Here is a 22,009-nt window from a genome sequence, read left to right on the forward strand (position 1 = left end):
GCTAGCCAGGCATGGTGGCACACACCCATAGCCCCGCTGCTCTGGAGGGGGAGGCTGAGGCAGAAACCAGCCTTGGCAACACAGCCAAACCCCATCTGCAGGTGTGTGTGAGGGGGGAGATGACACCACATGACCTTTGCTAAAGTCAGACAGGAGATGAAAAGTAAAGAAACACCTTAGTCTACTGAAAAAAAATAAAGAGCACAAATCCGATGGATACAGCTGCTCCCAAGTTATCCTTGTCTGGCTGGCAGTCAGCTTCTCCTGCTAAGAAGCAGAGGGAGGTTCGAGTCCTAGACAGTCTGAATAGTACATGCTCACCAGCTTCAGAAGCTTTGCTGTCTGTGAATTGTCCACTGGTAGCCAACTAGGAAAACCCTCCCAAAGTGACAAGTTGACAGGTTAGTGATCAGACAGGACAGCAGTGCTCTAAAAGCCAGTAAATATCAAAGCAATTAGGTTGAAAATAGTCACAGATTATTTGTGTGTTTGTGTGTGTCTGTCTGTCTATGGTGTGGGAAGATTCAGAAAATCGTGACAAGAAAGGCTTTCTGAGTTGGCTCAAAGGAAGCAAGAACACTTTCCTTATCATGAGCAGGGTTAGAGCAAGAGATCAAAGACTTATCTCTACAGTCCCGTGGCCCCTTCTTACCTGCAGTAGTTATGCTCGCCCAAGCCGCCCTCCCCATTGGGGTATTTCAGAGTGTTGTACGGGTGCTGGAAAGTCTCGTTCCAGAACAGACACGGCTTGCCACCTTGCAGTGCTGTCCAGTTCTGTGTTCCCCTATAATCGGCACCATTGGCTGTGAAACACTCTAGAGAAAGAAAAGACAGAGCAGACTAATTTCCTGGCAACATTTATAGTCTACTCCCTCTGGTTGATGTTTTTTATCTGTTTTGTTTGGACCAAACTGGAAATGGATAGTACTTTGTTAGATCCTGAACACTCCACAGTTAACAGTGCTAGAGCCGAGTAAATCTGAAAGAAGGTCCCTGCAAACGCTAGGCTAATCTTGGCACTAGCTTGCTGGGACACTGGGACACTAGGACATTTTCCCCTAAAGTATACAGATCCAATCTAGGATATAAACAGGAAGCTGAGATGTACTGAAGCCTATAAAGTGAACCAGGAAACCCCCAAATCTGGGAACAGTTGGTAACAGCCATGCCTGTAGAATTCTGGGTACTCGGAGGGGGTCATTGCTCTCGCCAGTGTCTCTGTGTGGTAACTAGAACCAGGTCACCAGCTGTAACTGAGCTCTTCTCCCCTACAGTCTAAAAGGCTGCACTGACACTTGGATTTAATAAGACCATCGGATACAGCAATGCTTTGGAATCCCAATCACACAAATCTGGGACTGACTCACATTCCCTGATAATGAGGAACAGTCTTCCCCATGCTGTCTGGAGATAGGTGCAACAACACAGGCAGTGGGCCCGAGCAAGGAAAGACCAGAGGGGCATCTTCTCTCACCTCCTTCTGAAAGTCTTTCCTATAGGATACACAGAAAGTAGTCTCAGGCCCCATTTCATAATGTGGCAAATCCTTACAGGTGCAATCATGTGCTTCTAAAATCTGCTTGTCAGACTCTAGGGGGATGGGAACTGAGGCTGACAGGCTTCCACCCACATATTGTATGCATTAAACTCACAGAGGTTCATGAGAAAGGCACAGTACAAAGAGCGATTTTTTTAAATTAACTTAGTTGAAACTGACAGAGAGAAGCACTTCAAACACTTCTCCAAGATGTATCACTAGAAACCTGACAGTCTGGGGGAGTTACCCTAACATTCTTAGCTTTCCTTCTTCCCTTCTTCTGGCATGCAGTGACCTGTAACTTCCGATACTAAGGACTCTGAACAATGTCTCCTGTTGGTGAGGGTACATGCCTACCCATGCCTATGCAGCGTGTGGACGACATGGGCACACTGATATTATGGAATGTATTTCCTTTTTTTAAAATATTTTTTTTTAGTTGTAGTTGAACAAAATACCTTTATTTTATTTACATTTTTTTATGTGGTGCTGAGGATCAAACCCAATGCCTTGCACGTGCTAAGCAAGCACTCTACTGTTGAGCCACAACCCCAGTCCCTGGAATGTATTTCTTTTAATATTTAAAAACTATCCACACATCTCCCCTTCAGTTCCCCCTTCCTCCCACCATGCAGGACCTGTGTTTTGTCTGAAATGGCAGAATTTTATGGATAGCCAAAAGAATCTGGAATCTAGGCTACGTGGAAAACATCAGCAATTTAATCAAGTTTGGTGCAACACTCAGATGTTACACCAAGTGGGACTCGTCGTGTACCATGACAGCCAGGCCTCCACAGAGTGTACATAGCTAAGTTCAAAGGTAACTGAAGGAGGCAGCTCAGCACAGCACAGCAAACGCTAACCAAGAGGCTCAGCTTTGGCTTCTTCTTGGGGACTTGCTGACCAGATGTGCAACTTTGGACTAATCACTGTCATCCACATCGGCTCTGATATTTACACAGTACTTTACTGTGTGCCAAGCTCTGTTCTAGGAGCTTTACAGATGAAGACTCACCACCAGCCCAGTAGAAAGGGACCCTTCAGTGACTCCATTTACAAAGGAGGCAAGTGGATACCCACCCTACACTATCTCTAGCAGAACCCTCTTGAGTCTGCCTACTCTCCATCCTCTCCCTCCTCACGCTCCCCATTCACCTGCAAGTCCTCGTACCTTGAAACTGCCATCTCCCCTCTACCTTCAGTGCCACTGTTTTAGTCCCACTTGCCACAGAACTGTCTAGGCCTCACAATTTCCCCCTTTTGTTCTTCTACATTCTGTTCTCCAGACAGAACTCAAATATATCAGGGGAACAAAAGCCCTTGGAACAAACCCCAACTCTTCATGGTGTCTGCAGGGCCTGTGTGATGTGGCCCCAGCCCCTTCTTCCCCTGGCACCGAGGTTTCCCTTAGTCACTGGCCATGCTCCAGCCACACTGGTCTGCTTTTAATTCTGTGAACACACCACGCTATTTCCTGCCTGAAATGTTCTTCCTCTAATACTTCCTGTTGCAGACTAAATGTCACCTCCTCAGAAAGCCCTTCCATCATCTCCACTGCTCTTTTCCTGCCCTTTGTTTAGAGCACTAAGAATATAAGATCAGGGGCTGGGGTTGTGGCTCAGAGGTAGAGAGGCAAGTGCCTAGCACGTGTGAGGCCCTGGGTTCTATCTCCAGCACCACATAAAAATAAATTTAAAAAATAAAGGTATTGTGTCCATTTACAACAAAAAAAAATTTTTTTTTTTAAAAAGAGTAGGGGCTGGGGATGTGGCTCAAGCGGTAGCGCACTCGCCTGGCATGCGTGCGGCCCAGGTTCGATCCTCAGTACCACATACAAACAAAGATGTTGTGTCCGCTGAAAACTAAAAAATAAATATTAAAAAAAAAAAGAGTAGAAGATCAGCCCTGAATATCCAAAGGTTCTGCATCTACCAAGTCAACCAACCAAAATATTCAGAGAAAACATTGCATCTGCAACTGAACATGTGCAGACCTTTTTTTACCTTGTCATTATTTCCTAAGAAGTATAGTATAACAACTATTTATATAGCATTTATATTGTACTAGGTATTAAAATAATCTCAACATGATTTAAGGTATATGTGAGGATATATACAGGTTACATGCAAGTTATATGACATTTTATATATAAGGGACTTGAGTATCAGCAAATTTTGGTATCCTTAGGGTTCTGGAAAAAATACCCTATGGATACCATGAGGCAACTGCATTTGATCTGACAGAGAGGTGGGAAAGGTAGAGAGAAACAATGTGAACATGTATGGTATGGACCAAACCAGAGCCCTATTCCAACTTCAGGGCTAGAGTAGAATCTGAAAACCTGCATTACTAAAACACTGCCCGGCTGGGCATGGGGTGCATGCCTGTAATCCCAGAGGCTGAGGAGGCTGAGGCAGGAGAATCCAGAGTTCAAAGCCAGCCTCAGCAACTTAGTGAGGTGCTAAGCAACTCAGTGAGACCCTGTCTCAAAATAAAAATAAAAATGGCCTAAGGACATGGCTCAGTGATTAAGCATCCCTGGGTTCAATCCTTGGTACCAAAAACAAAACAACAACACAACAACAAAACCCTGCTGCCCAGGGCTGGGGATGTGGCTCAATCGGTAGCGCAGGCGAGCGGCCTGGGTTCGATCCTCAGCACCACATACAAACAAAGATGTTGTGTCCGCCGAAAACTAAAAAATAAATATTAGAAAAAAATTCTAAGAAAAAAAAAAAACCCACTGCCCAGGTGATTCTGGTACATCATCAGCTTTGGAAGCCTCAAGACTAGATGATTCTAAGAACACCAAGCCAACCTTTGCCAATTGCTAGAATTTTAATTTCATGTGTTAATATATCTTTTTCTCCTATCAGATCTTACATATAAAAACAACATGTTTTACACTTTAAACACATGCATTAAAAAATAAGTTAAAAAAAAAAAAGAAGTGGTGAGGAGCCAGAAATGCAGGCCGACCAATGGGCAGCCCCACAATCCACAGCAACCTGTAGGTCATGTTCCCAGAGGCTCGGATGACTTGATTTGTAATACAAAAGAATGTGGCAGCCATCCATACATGTGACCCTACTCATGAATGGGGATAAGATGTCATCTGAAAGCAGGAATGGGAACGTGCAGGCTTGTCTGTTTTTGTCTGTTTTCCTGGAACTCAATCTTATTTTCAATTACACTAGGGAAACTGAGGCAATGTGCCAGATTTTAATGATTATTATTATTTTAAAATGTTATTCACTTTTTTAAAAAATATTCTTAGTCGTAGACGGACACAATACCTTTATTTTCTTTATTTTTATGTAGTGCTAGGGATTGAACCCAATGTCTCACAATACTAGGCAAGCATGCTACCACTGAGGTGTGTCTCCAGCCCAAGTTATTCACTTTTAAAAAATACTTTTATTTGTTTATTTTTGGGTGGTGTTGAGGATGGAACCTAGTGCCTCGGTGTGCTAGGCAAGCTCTATACCATTGAGCTACAACCCCAGCCCCTATTATTTTTTTTTTTTAAACCAGACTTGTCCAGTTCACATACACTGTGGGAAAAAAAGAAAAACAAACCAGGGTGTCCTGGATTTAAAGTTATCTCTGCATCTTGATTTCATCAGAACACTGGGGTGTGCACTAGGTAATGAGGACCCTCCCCTCCCTTATTTTCTATTGCTATGAAGCTGACATAATCTTTGGCTAGTTATGTAAGGAGTGGCTTAAAACAACCAACAAATAAAAAAAGCACAGGGTTCTTTGTATATTTATGTATCCAGTGAAAGAGAATGAGTGAAGGCAACAGACCTAATATCCAGGATATTATTCATTAATTCAACAAATATTTATTCAGAACTTACCATGTGTCTGGCACTGTTCACAACACTGGAAATACAGTGGTGAACAAAGACCGCGTATTCACAGAGCTCATATGCTAACAGGGGAGACAGGCTCACAATAAACCAATCAAACTTAATATCCTATAGTGGTAAGGCTATAAGACAGGATGGCAAGAGAGGGCCTAGAGGGGAGCAGGTATCTGAGCAGAGATGTGGGTGAGGGAGGAACAAACTGAGAGAAGGAGCTGGGAAGAGCATTACTGGCAGAAGGCGGTGGCAAACGTAAGACCCCCTACAAGGGCAAAGTGCTCGCAGATCTGGGGGACTATACATCTGTTCCTCTTATCTGCAGTGGAATGAGTGAGTGGGGAGGGGCAGGCAAGGCCAGAACAGATAGGGTCTTGAGGGTTAAATAAAGTAGAGTTTGGATTTTGTTCTAATTGTGAGGGGAAGGCATTAGAAATTTTTAGCAAAGAAGCAGAATAATCTGATTTATCTTTTAACAGAACTCTAGCTGCTGGGAGGAGAACTATAGAGAGTAAGAGGCAGAGAGACCAGTGAGCGGCTTTCTGTAGAAGGACAGGCTAGAAGGAGTGGTCTGAACTAGGCTGACAGCGGTGGGATACCAAAATATATTCTTTCTCTCTCTACATATTTTTCTTTTACTTCCTTTGGTGCTAGGGATCAAACCCAGGGCCTTGCACGTGCTAAGCACATGATTTACCACTCCGCTATACCTCCAGCCCTAGATATATTTTGAAGGTAAAGCCAAAAAATATTTGCCAGGAGTTTGAATCTAGTCTGAGAGAAGGAGGCATCAAGTAGAACATCAAGGATTTGGGCCTGAGAAACTAGTGAGCAAGGAGGCCATTTACCATACTAGAGAGGGCTCAGAAGGGCGGAGTTTGGGGAGTGTAATGAAGGTTTGGTTTAGGATGGGTGAAGTATGAGACACCTTTCAGAAAGCTGAGAGCATATAAGAGTATGCAGATGGCTACACGAGGCTAGAACTGAGGAAAGAGGCCAAGGCTAGAGCTAGAAATGTGGCAATCCCCAGCACTTCCATGTGAACAAAACAAGGTTACTGTGTATGGACAGAAAGGTCATCTGGGGCTGGAGCCCTGGGGCCCTCCAGCATTTCCAACTTAGCAACAATGACTGAGAAAGTACAGCCTCCCAGTTAGGGGAAAAGCTAGGAAAGCTCTTATCAAGAAGCCATCTAGCAACAAAGTGACCCAGTATGGAAAGCACATGTTAGGAGCTCAAGAATCAGGCTTCACTCAGTTTTTTGGTTTATAAACTGAACTTTAGAATCTTTGCTTGCAAAATAGGTGGTGGGGGCTAAATTATCTGTAGCTCAAGGGAGATGGAAGAACTAGAGAATATGTGGGGCTGGGGCTGGGGCTCAGTGGTAGAGCGCTCGCTAGCACATGTGAGGCTCTGGGTTTGATCCTCAGCAACACGTAAAAATAAATAAATAAAATAAAGATATTGTGTCCAACTACAACTAAAAAAAAAAAAAATATATATATATATATATATATATATATATATATATATAAACCTGGAGGATGTGTAAGTAAAGTTCCTAGCACAAAGTAGGGCGTACAAAAATTATTATTATGTAATTTTATAAAAATAATCAGACTGTATTATAAGTTTGAAAATAAAATTATCTTAATAATTTAGCTTACTCTAATGCATAAAAATAGTTAGCTATAAAAATACAGTGTAACATGAGCAGTTGGCACATCATTCTATCACAATTTTGTTTAAAGTTATCAGGCTGCCATCAGGGTGGAAAACATATATGGTTTGATCCTATGTTTAATACTAGCAGTTAATAAATAAGAGGTAAGAAAAATGATATAATGGGGCTGGGATTGTGGCTCAGCGGTAGAGCACTCGCCTAGCACAGGCGGGACCCGGGTTCAATCTCCAGCACCACGTGAAAATAAAAGGCATTGTGTTGTGTCCATCTACACCTAAAATATAAATAAATAAATATTTTTTTTAAATTATATAATGCAGCAAACAGGCATTTCCTAATCAAACTTTCAGCTGTAAATATGATGAAATATATTTTCATTTATATATGCTACTGAAATCACAAAATTCAATACTTATAATAAGTGAGGAAAATACAAGTTGAGTTGAGCAAAACTGTTAAATTAAGATGGTCATGGTGGCACACACCTTTAATCCCAGCCACTGAAGATTGAGGAAGGATGACTACAAGTTTGAAGCCAGCCTCAGCAACTCAGTGAGAGTTGAGCTGCTCAAACTGTCTCAAAATAAGAATTTTTTAAAATTTTATAAAGGACTGGGGATGTGGCTTTGTGGAAGAAAACCCCTGTGTTCAATCCCTAGTATTTAAGAAAAACAAAAACAGTCAAATTATACATGTACATCCACGTCCCCTTCCTACTGGGAACTGAATCCAGGGCCTAGTATAAGCAAATGCTCTACCATTAAGTTACATCCCTATACCCTTTAAAAAAAAAAGAAATATATATATATATATATATATATATATATATACACACACACACACACACACATACATATATACATATATGCATGTATATACATATATATATATATATATATAATTTTTTAGTCATAGATGGACACATACCTTTATTTTACTTCTTTATGTGGTGCTGAGGATCAAACCCAGTGCCTCACACGTGCAAGGCCAGAGCTCTGCCACAGAGCCACAACCCCTGCTCCATCCCTATACCCTTTTTAAATTTTATTTTGAGATAGGTCTTCCTAAGTTGCCTAGACTGGCCTCAAACTTGGTAGCTTCCTGCCTCGGCCTCTTGAGTACATGGACATATTTTTAAAGTTCATCTTTAAAACTATAATAAATCCTTTCAGCTGGAACCACCATTTCCAGTAATTCCTCTAAATGATGAACATGAAGGCCTTCCAAAGCATGGAATTGTTCTTTTGGCAATGTACATGCAAATCTACAAGTAAGGTGACATGGTAGACATGGAGGGAAAGGGCTATACTCAAAAAGGCACACCCACAATAGGACCCTAGCAAAGCTGTCCTCTACAGGATGACCCAATGCGCTGGCATTGTCAGAAACAAACAAGTGAAGAGCAAGATTCTTGCCGAGAGGGTTAATATGAGCACTGAGCACACTGACCACCCCAAGAGCAGAGATGGCGTCCTTAAATGTATGAAGAAAATGAACAGAAAAGGAAGGAAGCCAGAGTGAACCGTATTTGGGTTCAACTGAAGCACCAGCCTGCTCCCCCACAGAGAAGCTTGCTTTGTGAGAAACAATGAAAGAAACTGAGCTGCTAGAACCTAGTCCTTATGAATTCATGGAATATGAGGTACAAAAAATTAAAAGACCTCCAGACTTAAAAAGAAAGAAAGTAATAAAACTGTACAAAGGTGTTCTATTAAAACAACTCAAACTTGACATGTGAGCTACTGCAGCAGTTAATCTAAAAGACAATCTGCTCCTTAATAGGACTTAATACAGTTGAAGAAAATACTCTCTATGAAGCTCTATAACTAAGTCAGATCTGAACATAATGCTATAATTTTTTATTTTCAGTTCTGGGGCTCCCACATGCTACATAAGCATTTTATCACTAAGTTACACACCAGGACTTTTTAAATTTTCTTATTTTGAGATAGAGTCTACCTAAATGCCCAAGCTGGCCTCAAATTTGTGATTCTTCTGCCTTGCCTCTCAAGTAGCTGGGATGTATGGGTGTGCACCTCCACACCCAGTTTGTAATTTGAATCCCTTTTTCTTTGGGGGTGTACCAGGGATTGAACCCAGGGGAGCTTAACTACCAAGCCACATCCCCATTCTTTTTTTTTTTTTTTTTTTGAGATAGAATCTCACTGAGTTGCTTAAGGCCTCACTAAGTTGCTGATGGTGGCTTTGAACTATGATGCTCCTGCCTCAGCTTCCCGAGCCACTGAGATTACAGGTGTGCAATACCTGTAATCATGCCTGACTAGTTTGAATCTTGAATGTCCCCCAAGGGTCAAGGTGTGGTCCCCAGCCCCGGGCATTACTGAGTGGTGGTGGAACCTTTAAGAGATGGGGCCTAGTGGGAGGTCTTTCAGTAACTGGGGACATGCCCTCATTCCTATATTTACTTCCTACCCATAAAGTGAGCAGTTTGCCCCATAAAATGCTACTGCCATGATGGGCTGCCTCACCCCAGGCCCAAAACAAGGTCAAGTGATCATTAACTGAATTTCCAAAGCTTTAAAACAAAATAAATCTCTTCTCTCCTTCCTTCCCTCTCTCTCCCTCTCTCTCTCTCTCTCTCTCTCTCTCTCTGGTACCAGTGATTGAACTCAGGGGCCTTATCCCCAGCCCTTTTTTAAAAAAATATTTATTTTTTAGTTGTAGTTGGACACAATACCTTTATTTCACTTATTTATTTTTATGTGGTGCTGAGGATGCGCTCTACCACTGAGCCATAATCCCAGCCCCCCAACCCTTTTTTGTATTTTATTTAGAAACAGGGCCTCACTAAGTTGCTGAGGCTAGCCTTGAACAGATCCTCCTGCCTCAGCCTCCAGAGCCACTGAGATTACGGGCGTGCAATCTTTCTCTTTATTAGTGAATTATCTCAGGTATTTGTCATAGAAATGGAAAGCTGACTAACACATTATTTGTCTAAAACCATACTACTGAGAAACAATATTTTTCTCATATTGAGTCTAGAAGATTCCTGATTTTTTGATAGAATTGGTTGGATCTCTATATGTGACGCTTATGAGAATCTTTGTTTTAGGCCACTAAAGTTAAATCTCTGTCCTACTTGGGACAATTTAGCTTCTCTATTGATATTACGTTGGAAGAATCTGGCTGGTATTGGCCTACTTTAGAATCAACATGAAGCAATACACATTAAATTCAGTTCCAGCATCTTAATATAAGACAGCAAACAACATTTTCCACTGGGAATATCTCCTGTTTTTTTTTTTTTGTTTGTTTGTTTTTTTAATGTTTATGACATTTGGTAAGTAGTTTACAGAAGTGCAAAGCTTTAGGTGGAAAAGCTCCTCTTACTGTTTAGAGTGCAGCCTGACAGTGTTGTCAAATGTTCAACAACATACCTGCTACTCTCTGTTGGCTTTCAACTACAGATTGCTGCCCAGTGGGAACCTGTGGGGTCATCCTCAAGGCCCAAACTCCTGGATAAGCTGCCCCTACCCTGAGACACTTCAAAGCACTACAGGATGCTGATTTCTGCTCTGAACAACCCTATGATAGATATAGGGACAAATAACCCTGGGAAGGCAGTGGTTCCCAACCCTTTTCCACATACTACAGAGGTGACATCTCTGTTCCCCAAAAGCAGTGATTTCTGTGATCACATGGAGGAGGTTATCAGATCTACAATAGGGAGAAGACAGCTGTAGGAAGGGACCCTGCTACACACACAGCACATACTGAGAATCGTTAGCATAAAGGAGAAATGACACTAGATAATGGGACACAAGCTGACAAGGTATGGTTTGAGCAAACCACCCAGACACTTGGGTCCTAGATTTTATCTCTGGTTTCCTCATTTGCAAAATGGGAGGATTTGACCCTGAAGGTCCTCAATGTCCCTTTAGTCTAAACTCAAACATCTACAATTTCAAGATCTAACAAAATGGAACTAAGATTCAAAAGTCCGGGGTGACGTAACTGGAAATAACTGATGACTAAAAATCTCTTCCAGGCTTAAAATTTTGTTATTCTACCTGCTTTTCCAATGGAAGTAAGAATTCTATGGAGATTCTATGGAGGGAGGGCCTTCCCTCTGAAGAAGCATTTAAGTCTTCCTTTTGCTTAAAGAAAAATTGCATCTTCAACAAATACATTGCAACAAAAAAAAAAAAAGAGGGGAAGGGGCCAGGGTGTAGCTCAGTGGTAGAGTGCTTGCCTAGCATGTGTGAGGCACTGGGTTCAATCCTCAGCACTGCATAAAAATAATAAATAAATAAAATACAGATATTGTGTCCATCTACAACTAAAAGGAAAGAAAGAAAGAAAAGCGGGGGAAAGGGAAACCTAAAGGTTAATACAGACTTAAGACTCATACTATCTAAATATTACCTTGTTTAGATCCTGACTGAACTATAAAAAATACTGATGAGACAACCAGCAACATTTGAATACTGACTGCATGTTTGATGACACTGAGGAATTATTTGTTTTTTAGGCGCAATAATGGTACTATTTATTATTATTCTTTTTTAAAGAATTCTTGCTGGGGGTGGTAGAACATGCCTATAATCCCATTGATTTGGGAGGCTGAGGTAGAAGATTTAAAAGTTTGAAGTCAACCTTAGCAACTGGTTAAGCACCCTTATGTTAAATCCTTAGTACCCCCCCCCAAAAAAAAGAAAGAAAAAAGTTTTCCTAATTTAAAGATACATAAAATATTTACAGATAAGATGATATGCTATCTGAGATTTGTTACAAAGTAACCTGGGGGAAGGTCAAGGTGCACGGATGAAAGCTATTGGCCATGGTTGATACTTGTGGAAGCTGGGAAAAGAACATACATGACTTCCTTTACACTCTCCTATTTTTTGGTACATGATCTAAATTTGCCATAATGAAAAATTTTAAAGGACATCTTGAAAACAATTACTAACATCTCATTTTATAATTAATCTACCTTAGTTTCTTTTTAAGCACCATAAATTCAATCAACCATAAATCCAGCCATCTAAAATCAAGACAGATATTCATGTATTATGTTCCTAGATTATGTATTAACTGTGCAAAATGACCATCGAACCAGCTGCACTTTTGCCCAAAGTAGAATTACCACATAAATAATCACTGTAATTTTTTAAGCATCAGTAGCTTTTCCATTAAAATACCTTTTAGATCTTTATTTTCATTTAAGGAGACAGTGTCCTTAAAACACTCACAGGAGGCTGGGGGTGCAGCTCCAAGGTAGAATGCGTGCACAGCAAGCACAAGGCCCTGGATTCAATTCCCAGCAACCCCCCACACACACACACACACACACAAAACAGTAACAAGAAAAAAAAAAGACCATGTTTCTTAAAGGTTGGTTTTTCTGTTTGTTTTTTGTGTGGTGCTAGGGAATCGAACCCAGAGCCTCATGCGTGCCAGGCAAACATTATACCACTGAGCCACAGCACCAGCCTGAAATTATTTTAACTATGGAATTTATACTTTTGGAAGGGGACTTGAGGGCTTCTATTTGAATCTCTAATTTATTCATTTCTCTTAACAGATGAAATATTTAATTATTCAAAAGACCATTCCAAGAAAACTGGACCATAGTAAGCATAGGACTTAAGTACAGTTTTTCATTAGACTCATGAAAACACTTCACAGAGGAGCATTATTATTTTTTAAGTAAAAATTTAAAAAACAAATAATTGTTGAAGCAGAGAAGGCCCACAATGCAGTGGCTTGGGTGCCTCCATCTGTCTCTCATCTTGAATATGCTCCCCTTCTCCCTAAGCAGGGCCCACTGGAAAACACGCCATGGCTGTCATTGTGAAGTACATGTGTTTTTGCCAGGAATAGCCACCACGCATATGCAGTAGTACTTGAAGAATTTCTGTTTATCATTTAGGATATTATAAACACATAAAGTCATCAAACTAAAATCCAAAAGATAGTTCGGTTCTTCCCTCCATCCCCATTTTTTTTTTTTCTCTCTTTTCTGTGCTGGAGATAGAGCCCAGGGCCTCATGAATGCTAAGCATACTCTCTACCACTGAGCCACAACCCCAGGCCTGACAGTTTTGAGAAAAAAGAAGAAAAAACGAAGACCATTAATCTAATGGCCCCTAAATCTATAACATATACAGAGAGACTAAATCAAGACTTAGTTGAAGAATAGACTCAGTGAGAAGTCACTGGCTCAGCAGAAATCTAAGAAAATCAAAGTACCTTGATGGATTTGACCGCTAGTAAGGGAACACGTTCTATCACCCTTTGATGATATGAAGCATTTATCTACTTAAGTAATATGTGACACCAAATGGGTCTACTTTATATATTTACTTATAAATAGCTCCTCAATCTTGAAGTATAATTTTACAATAGATAGCTCTCACATAAGGAAACAGAAAGCATGAGATATTTTTAAAGTGCCAAGTCCAGCTTTCTGATGGGTAATGTCTCAATTTGTTATAAATCAATTCTAAAAAAAAACAAAAACAAAAACAAATGAGGGGCTGGGGTTGTAACTAAGCAATAGAGCGCCCGCCTAGCATGTGTGAGGCACTGGGTTCGATGCTCAGCACCACATAAAAATAAATAAATAAAATAACGGTATTGTGCCCAGGGCTGGGGTTGTGGCTCAGAGGTAGAGCACTCACCTACCATGTGTGAGGCACTGGGTTTGATCCTCAGCACTACATAAAAATAAAATAAAGATATTGCAATACCTATAACTAAAAAATAAATATTTAAACAAAAAAAAAGTTTTTTTTTTTAAAAAAAAGGTACTGTGCCCAACTACAACTAAAACATAAAACCGAAAGTGACAAAAGGTGAACTTGCAAGGCTGTGTCAAGAATAGAAAGCACTATACTCCCATAGGAGCCAGGGGATCTACAACAAGTCTCATGGTCTCTACTGCTATAGATCTTGGAGAAGTTGATCACCGTAAACTCCAAGCACCCGGCCTTGGTATGGATGCTTATTTAAGCTAAGTATTCCCAAATACTAAAAATCAAATTTAATTGAACATCTTTCATTTTTTTTTTAAGAGAGTGAGAATTTTTTAATATTTATTTTTTAGTTTTTGGCGGACACAACATCTTTGTTTGTATGTGGTGCTGAGGATCGAACCCGGGCCGCACGCATGCCAGGCGAGCGCGCTACCGCTTGAGCCACATCCCCAGCCCTGAACATCTTTCATTTAATCTGGCAATTTTACTCTAGAGAGTGGAAAGAAAAGTAAATCACAGGCCTCGTTACTCCCTTTAGGTTTCTGAAACATTGTCCATAGAAATGCTAAAGAAACCAGATGTGGACAATGAAGAATCTACTTTCTTAAGATTGGAAAAAAAAAAAATGTTAATCAGAGTTGCCTGCTCCTAGGCCATGGTGAAAGGAAGGACAAAAAAAAAAAATAATAATAATAATAAATAAATAAAATAGTGAGGGTTTTTCACTCTCAGCACCACTGACATTTTACAGTGGATAATTTTTTGGTGTGGGGGGCTGCCCTGTGCATTCTAGGATATTTAGCAACATACCTGGCTTCTAGCTGATAGACAGCTAATAGCACCCCCTTGGTTATTACAGCCAAAAATTCCTCCAAGTATTGCAAAATGTCCCCTAGGGGCAAAATCTCCTTCTGTTGAAATCACTGAATTAGAAGAAATGGTCAAATAAACAAAAAGTGTCACATTCATTAACCAGTGTTCACATAACAAAAGATTGTTCTCAAGGGAGACATTCTTAGCTTGGTATAGGCTCCTCCAAAACCATAACAGGGAGGAGAGGGCCTGTCATTTTGGCTAAGACAATCAGAAACCTCTTCATCTTGCAGAAGGGCTAGGGAAGATTCTTTGGTGAGCCAAGCCAAGGAAGCTCTGCATGGCTATGCATACATCACAGCAAGCAGGGCGTAGCACCCAGCCTTTGAAGACGTTCCTTTTAAGTTAACCTCCTCTCCAACTAAACTCTTTCTAAATCTCTTCCTGCCATTTGGAAGTTGAGTGATTCTCAGCTGAAAAGGCCTGTATATACGAGGTGCAGATGGCAGCAGTTAGGGCCCTCACCAGATGCTGCAGTCTCTAATTTGATTGAAAGGATATAATTAGACAACAGAAACACTTTAATGAAAGAGCAAAACATGGAGGGAGGGAAGGATTGAAGGCCCTTAACTGATGCCAAAACACCCACCAGTAATAGAGGCTTTGAGTCTGGGGAAAGGCGAGGGGAAAGCCCCTTAAAAAGACAGTCCCATCCTGTTTATTTCCCCATAGACATAGGAATAGGGATTTTATTATTGTAGATTTCCACTGTATTTTATGTGGGAACAATCTGATTAGAACCAGAAGAGACTTCGGAAGAACATCAAAGAAAAACAAATATGGCTTCTGTGGTCATTATTAAAAATATTTTTACCAGCCCAATAATTTTCTTTGAAGATGATTTTTATAGATTGAACAGCAGCAAGTAATTTACATACTGTGATGGGATTAGTTAACAGTCCCTGGTATTCTAAAAGAGAACTACTTGGTTGCCATGTTGTCATGCGACTTTAGGACACTAAAGTAACTGCACAGCCATTTAATCTATCTGTTTGGAAGATATAAAGAGACCATGCAGGGTCAGCCATACATGGCTACAACCATCATGAATCATCTTTAAAAGTTGCTTATGCTGTTTTTTACCATTTCCTAGCTTTAAAACTTGGAGTGTGAATATACTGTTCTGGTTCTAACCAAGTATCTAACCAAATTGAAAGAAATCCAGCCCTCAAAGTCTGCAATTGCTAATGTGGTGTGACACTCGGGTTTGGAAGCGGCCACAGCCTCCTCAGCCCACTAGAAGCAGGGCCCCGCCCTTGTGGTAAATTGAACAATAAAAGTTTAATGCTTTGGCTCCCTGCCAGGAATTAAATCCATGGCAAGGGAAATAAGAATCTGGGCCCAGCGGATGGGGCAGCCCCAAGAGGGTACAGTTGTAGAAGTGGGAGGGAGAGAGGCAACTTTGCCTGTGAAGTGGCCTAAAAACCCCTATGTGCCCAGGTGCTTCCTAGCGCCGACTTCATTCCTCTCCAGACTAGTACAAGTCCAGGCTAAGGCAGTGTTTACCTAGAAAGAGGGTTGGGGGGGCGGGGGTGGGGAGATCTCCTTAGAGGGAGAAGGCAGGTTCTGTAGAGTGGTTATTTATAAGGACATCCCTCTCAACATTTCTACAAGGGCCTCTCTACTTTCCCTGATCAGTCTGAATCCAGACTGTGTTTCAGAAAGTGAGGTCTGGGGAAAAAGTGCTGCCACCTTGGGAGGAAGACAATGATGACAAGAGAGGGAGGAAAAACTAGAGTGACTGAGGAAGGCTCCTCCCGGACGAATACCTCCTGGTTCTGGCTGGAGTCTCAAGGTCAAGTGGAATATAGTAGAAATGTCAGTCATGGTTGTCAGTCACGCAGAGGCTGCACAGTGAGCCAGCCAGAAACTGGCCTGCCAAGTGGTGCCAGGGCTTGAGGAGATCTCACCTCCAACCCTGTATAGGTAGTTTTCTAAGGGACACATTTAATTCCTGCTAAGTTGTCCTTATTTGGGAGGCAGAAACTACAGATCCAAACTTCCATCTCTCTCAAGTGTTTTGCATTAAGTGTTCCACAGTACAAACACAATCAACTTGGTATGTTTGAATGTTTCATTTTGTTTTTTCAAAAATGTTTTAATTAAAACAAAATAATCGGCCATGCTAAGCACATTGTTGTTTTGTGAAGACCACTTTAAATATGACAATAGAACCAGGCAAAGAAAAATAAACGGCTTAGAAAAGTGACAGATACTTGTTTTCTTTTTCTTTCTTTCTTTCTTTTTTCTTTCCTGGCTGTTTTTCTAGGTCTCCAGGCTGATGCCACCTACTGCCTGGGCTTTTCTCTGAGAAACAGATCTCTCAAGGGTCTGTTCCCACCAACATCTGTAGCCATAGTTAACTGGACAAACTATAAGTCGGTTCTCAGGCAGGCACTGTTTTCCTTATGTAGCAAACACTGAACCATACTGAGTTTCCCTTTAAAGTATTTTTTGAAAGTCATTAAAGATCCGAATGTATGAGCATTTCCCCCAACTGCAACTTTTTTTTTAATGTGATAAAATATAGAATTTATCACTTTAACTATTTCTCCAGTCTGTATCTTTTCTCTCCTTTTTTAATTTTTTTTGGGGGTACTGGAGATTGAACTTGGGCACTTGACCACTGAGCCACATCCCCAGCCCTATTTTTTTATTTTGAGACAGAGTCTCACTGAGTTGCTTAGCCCCTTGCTTTTGCTGAGGCTGGCTTTGAACTTGCAATCCTCCTGTTTCAGCCTCCCGAGCTGCTAGGATAACAGGGATGCACACCAGGCTCGGCTTTTTCTTCTCCTTTTTTATTGTCAATGGACCTTTATTTTATTTATTTATTTATATGCGGCACTGAGAATCGAACCCAGTGCCTCACACATGCTAGGCAAGTGCTCTACCACTGAGCCAACATCCCAGCCCCTTTCTTCTCCTTTTTAAGAGTCTCATTATGTTGCTTAGGCTGGCCTCAAACTCCTGGGCTCAAGCCACCTTCCTGTCAGTCTCTTGAGTAAGTGGAACTACTATACCTGGATCACTACACCTGGATCTACATGTATCTTAAGGTTAGCCAACAGTAAATGGTACAAAGCTTATCCACTACCAAAATCAAGCCTCCTAGTAACCTTTTCCAGACCAATGCATGCCGAAAAAAATCAGTACACATGGACCTAGAGCAGGACTTGGTAAACTATAGCCTAAAGGACAAATCTGGCCCACTGCCTGTTTCTATATGGCCCACAAGCTAAGACTGGGTTTTACATTTTGAAAATAAAAATCAAAAGGTAATATTCTGTGACATATAAAAAATTATATGAATGCAGACACAATGATACATGCCTGTGATCCCTGCTACTTGGGAGGCTGAGGCAGGAGGATCAGCAAGTTCAAAGCTAGCCTGGGCAACATAGGAAGACTGTGTCTCAAAGTAAAATATAAAAGGATGTTGGGGCTATCGCTCAATGGTAGAAAATTCATTGGTTCATTCCCCAGTACTGAAAAAAAATACATACACGCACACACACACACACACACACACACACACATATATATATATATATTTAAATATATATAGTTTTATTAGAATACAATCAGGCCTGTTCATTTGCATTCTGTTTATGGCTGCTTTTGCCCTACAAAGTCAAAGTTGGGTAACTGCAACAGAGACAGTATGTGGTCCAAACCCAAATACTTTACTGTCTTGCTGTTTACAAAAATGTCTGCCTACATCTGACCTAGAGCCTCAGGTGGCATTCCAAGCCAAAAATTCTAAACTGAAGATGATATATCAAAATCCCTAACCTACCTGGGTGTGGTGGCACATGCCTATAATCCCAGTGACTTAGGAGGCTGAGGCAGAAGTTTAGAAAATTTGAGGCCTGCCTGCATAATTTAGTGAGACCCTGTCTCAAAATAAAAAGGGAAAAGGGGCCTGGAGGTGTGGCTCAGTGGTGGAGCACTTGCCAGGCATGTATGAGGCACTGGGTTCAATCTTCAGCACCACATAAAAATAAATAAATATTGTGTCCATCTACAACTAAAAAAAAAGGAAAAAGGGCTAGTGATATGGCTTTGAGGTAGAGCACCCTAAGTTCAATTTCAGGTACAAAAAATAAAGTAAAATAAAATAAATTCCTAATCTGGAGATCATGAAGCTACTTAAAGCAATCTATTCTACCTTAATCATTTATTACTTTTGGTCCAACTATACTGAACCATGAGTGTATCAATAATATCTAGATTGAGTGGACCAACTCACTGTTGATTGGCAATGAGCCTAAATGAAATGCTTTTTTGTTTTAAGATTTATAAAAGGGCTCATTTCATAGGTCAAACATGTAAGTTATCTAAGGGCCAAAACAAATTTTCACAAAAGGGTCAGAGATCTCTGGTGTCAGGTCAAAATGGTGTATCTTAAAATACTCAGAGCACACAAGTAACTGATATGCATTTTTGCTCTGCTCCACTCTTTTTTTTTTTTTTTTTTTAAGTATTTGTGTGGTTTTTTTTTTTAAGATATCGATGGACCTTTTTATTTCATTCATTTATATGTGGTGCTGGGAATTGAACCCAGTGCCTCACACATGCTAGGCAAGTGTTCTACCACTGAGCCACCACCCCAGCCCCTCTACTTCAGACACCATGTCGTGCAGAGGTAATTCTGTTAGCACTAATGAAGTCCTTGAGTGGGACTGGACTTTACAGAGAGTATGAAGCTTTCTCTGTTAAATATCATAGGTTTTATGGCCAGACATACTGCAGGCCAGTTGAAGAGTTAGAGAGGAATGAACATCAATGTACATACTTATAAAAGGTAATCTTAATCTAAGAGGAGCTCTGTTGATATAGACCTAATAGCTCCCAGTGTGGTAAAACACCCATGAAAGTGTGCCTTATACAAAGAACTCAAGTAGCAAGATCACCAAAACTTATCACTCTCCATTAAAAGTCAGTAAATTCCCGAGGGGAGCCCAGTACAGGAAGCCCATTGGTCCCCTGTCTTGGCTGCCTTCCTCTTTTAGAGGACAGTCTAGATCCTACAATTAACCTCTACTGTACTTCTTATAAGTGTGAAGGAAGAAAGAGAATCTCAAAGGAAGAATGGAGAGAAGGGAGATCATTTGGGGTTGCCTACACACTGTAATTAGAAGTAGCATTGATGGGGAATGAGCTAACTGTTTTTATAAAGTCAGCATTCAAAAATGCAAACCACCAGTAATTTAAATATTACAAAATTGTGCAGAATATAACTATTGGAATAATTTTTTCCATCCACAAAATTTTAGAGAAAATTACAGTATCACAAAATATGAAGTGGCAGTCTTGGCATATCCTCAGTGTAAAACGTGTTTTTTATTGGAAAGGATTTAAAAAACTAGTGGGTAGGCTTTTGACGGGATGTGATGCTGAAGACTATGTGGTATATCTCTAAAACTGCTTCTGGAACTGGAGAGGAAAGGTCACAAAAGCACTCATGAATCAGAATGGTAAGAAACCAAGATGGTGAGATTCTGAATTGAAAACCTGGGCCTCTTATCACAACTTGTTTCACAATGGCATTTACTTGCCTTTACCCCAGACTCCTAATAAAAGCATAACAGGATGGGGGTTTAAACTATGTAAGAGTTGCTTCATTTGACCTAGCAAAGCAAAGGTACCCAGGGAGATTCACCTTGCAACAAGCATAAGAGAACTGGCTCACTTTACACTTTCCAGAGCCATTACTCTGCCCTTTCCAGAAGAGGAACCAGTCTATTTCCACCCATACCTCTCTCTCCCTCTCTCTCTCTCTCTGTAGAGGACATTAAATCCTGAACACACAGATGGCAAAGTGGAGCTAAGGGGTTACTAGGTTACAGTTATGTTGACATATCCTGGCTCTCAGAATGTCCCTCCCTCACTCCTCACATAAAGCAAACACTAGAAGTGATCAGATTGTAGAAGTCCCATAGAAAGCAGCAATCACTCTGAAACCACTTACTGAGCCTCAGGTTTACAGCTCTTAGAGACCCTTGTACTGATCTAAAGACAAACTTTGCCTTTTACAGGGATTCATAAGATAGGAAGCTCACAAGCATTCCCAGGGTAAATGAGGTGAACTGTGAAGCATTATAAAAAGTATTATTAAAATGTTTATTGACTGCCATCTGTATGTGGGTGTTACCTACAGTATATCATTTAATCTTCACAATACCCTGCAAGGGAATTATCACCATTCACCCCCTTTACAAATGAGGAATGTAAGGCTCAGAAAACCAAAAGCATGGCCCAAAGTAACTACAGTAAGTGACAACACTAAGTCCTAGATTTTCAGTAATCCAAGTTGAGTAAACAAAGGAACTTGGAGTTATCTTCCACCAGCAAAATATTCTTTTTCAAATATCACAGCTTGAAATTTTGGATGAAGAACCAGAGACCGGTTTCCCTACTCAGGCAGACTGATAATGAACTCTTCCCTTCCCTTTCACAAATGTCCTATGCTCAACACCCAAACAACCTGCAGAGAAACATAATCGAGCCAGCCAACATCCTCCTGCCTGCTCAACTTGGAAAGGATTCTGCTACAAGGAAGGGTGTGTATGGAAGCTAAGCAAAGTCCCAGTTTCCGTCCTGATTCAGGGACCCACCTCAGGAAGACCTTGCCTTGGCTTGGGGAGCAGGTAACCTGTTTAAACTATGGGGTTACCCAAGAGTTGGACTCATCATTGCACACCCTTAGGAGAAGCACCCTAGGTTCTTTAGGGAGAAGTTTCCCATCACTTGTTTCTCCTTTTCTCTCACTGATCGGAAGTCACCTGAGTCCTGGGGAAGTTCAAAGCGGGGGCCCCAGGGGCGAAGGAAGCAGGGGGTGTCCTGGTTGGGAACAGGGGATACTCCCGGGACCCGGACCTGCCTCTAGGAGGGCAGGTTAGTCAACGCGAAACCAGCTCTCGAGGCTGAAGTTAGTGTCGCCTAAGCTGGGACAGCTGGGACACGGGCAGAGGAGCTCGGCGCCCGCTCCTCCCGCCTCCGCACCCGCTCGTGCGCGGAGAGGCGCCGGGATACACCGGTGTAAGCTGGAGGGGAGGAAAGGGGGACAAGGGAGCGTCGTAGTTAGGCTCGGGGAGGGGATCCTGGCCCCGGGTAGTGTTCCTGAGGGTCCTGGGGAAGGGGTGCAGCGCCTCGAGGAGGGGCAGCCGTCCCGGCCCGGGGACGTCGCCGAGACTTGGGGACTGGATCCCGAGCGCAGGGGTAATCGTTGAAGGGATTGGGGAGCGGGTCCCAAGCTGCGAGGCAGAGGAAACGTCTCCTCCGGGGGCGTCACTGAGGAGCCTGGCGAAGGGGTCCGGGAGGCACT

The 22,009-nt window shown here is 41.5% G+C and overlaps 1 protein-coding gene across 3 annotated transcripts in view; it reads right to left on the minus strand.

Annotated features, from left to right (window-relative positions):
- Kremen1 (kringle containing transmembrane protein 1) overlaps positions 1-22,009 on the minus strand; it is a 72,352-nt gene that overhangs the window by 50,050 nt on the left and 293 nt on the right. For all 3 annotated transcript variants that reach the window (XM_046427300.2, XM_046427299.2, XM_046427298.2), the window contains exon 2: positions 653-815. In XM_046427300.2, the coding sequence (XP_046283256.1) occupies positions 653-815 (163 nt within the window). The remainder of the gene's footprint in view (positions 1-652; positions 816-22,009) is intronic.

Source organism: Marmota monax, unplaced genomic scaffold (assembly GCF_021218885.2).
Source record: "Marmota monax isolate L192 unplaced genomic scaffold, Marmota_monax_Labrador192_F-V1.1 WCK01_AAM20220418_F8-fsc00177, whole genome shotgun sequence".
Taxonomy (NCBI): Eukaryota; Metazoa; Chordata; class Mammalia; order Rodentia; family Sciuridae; genus Marmota; species Marmota monax.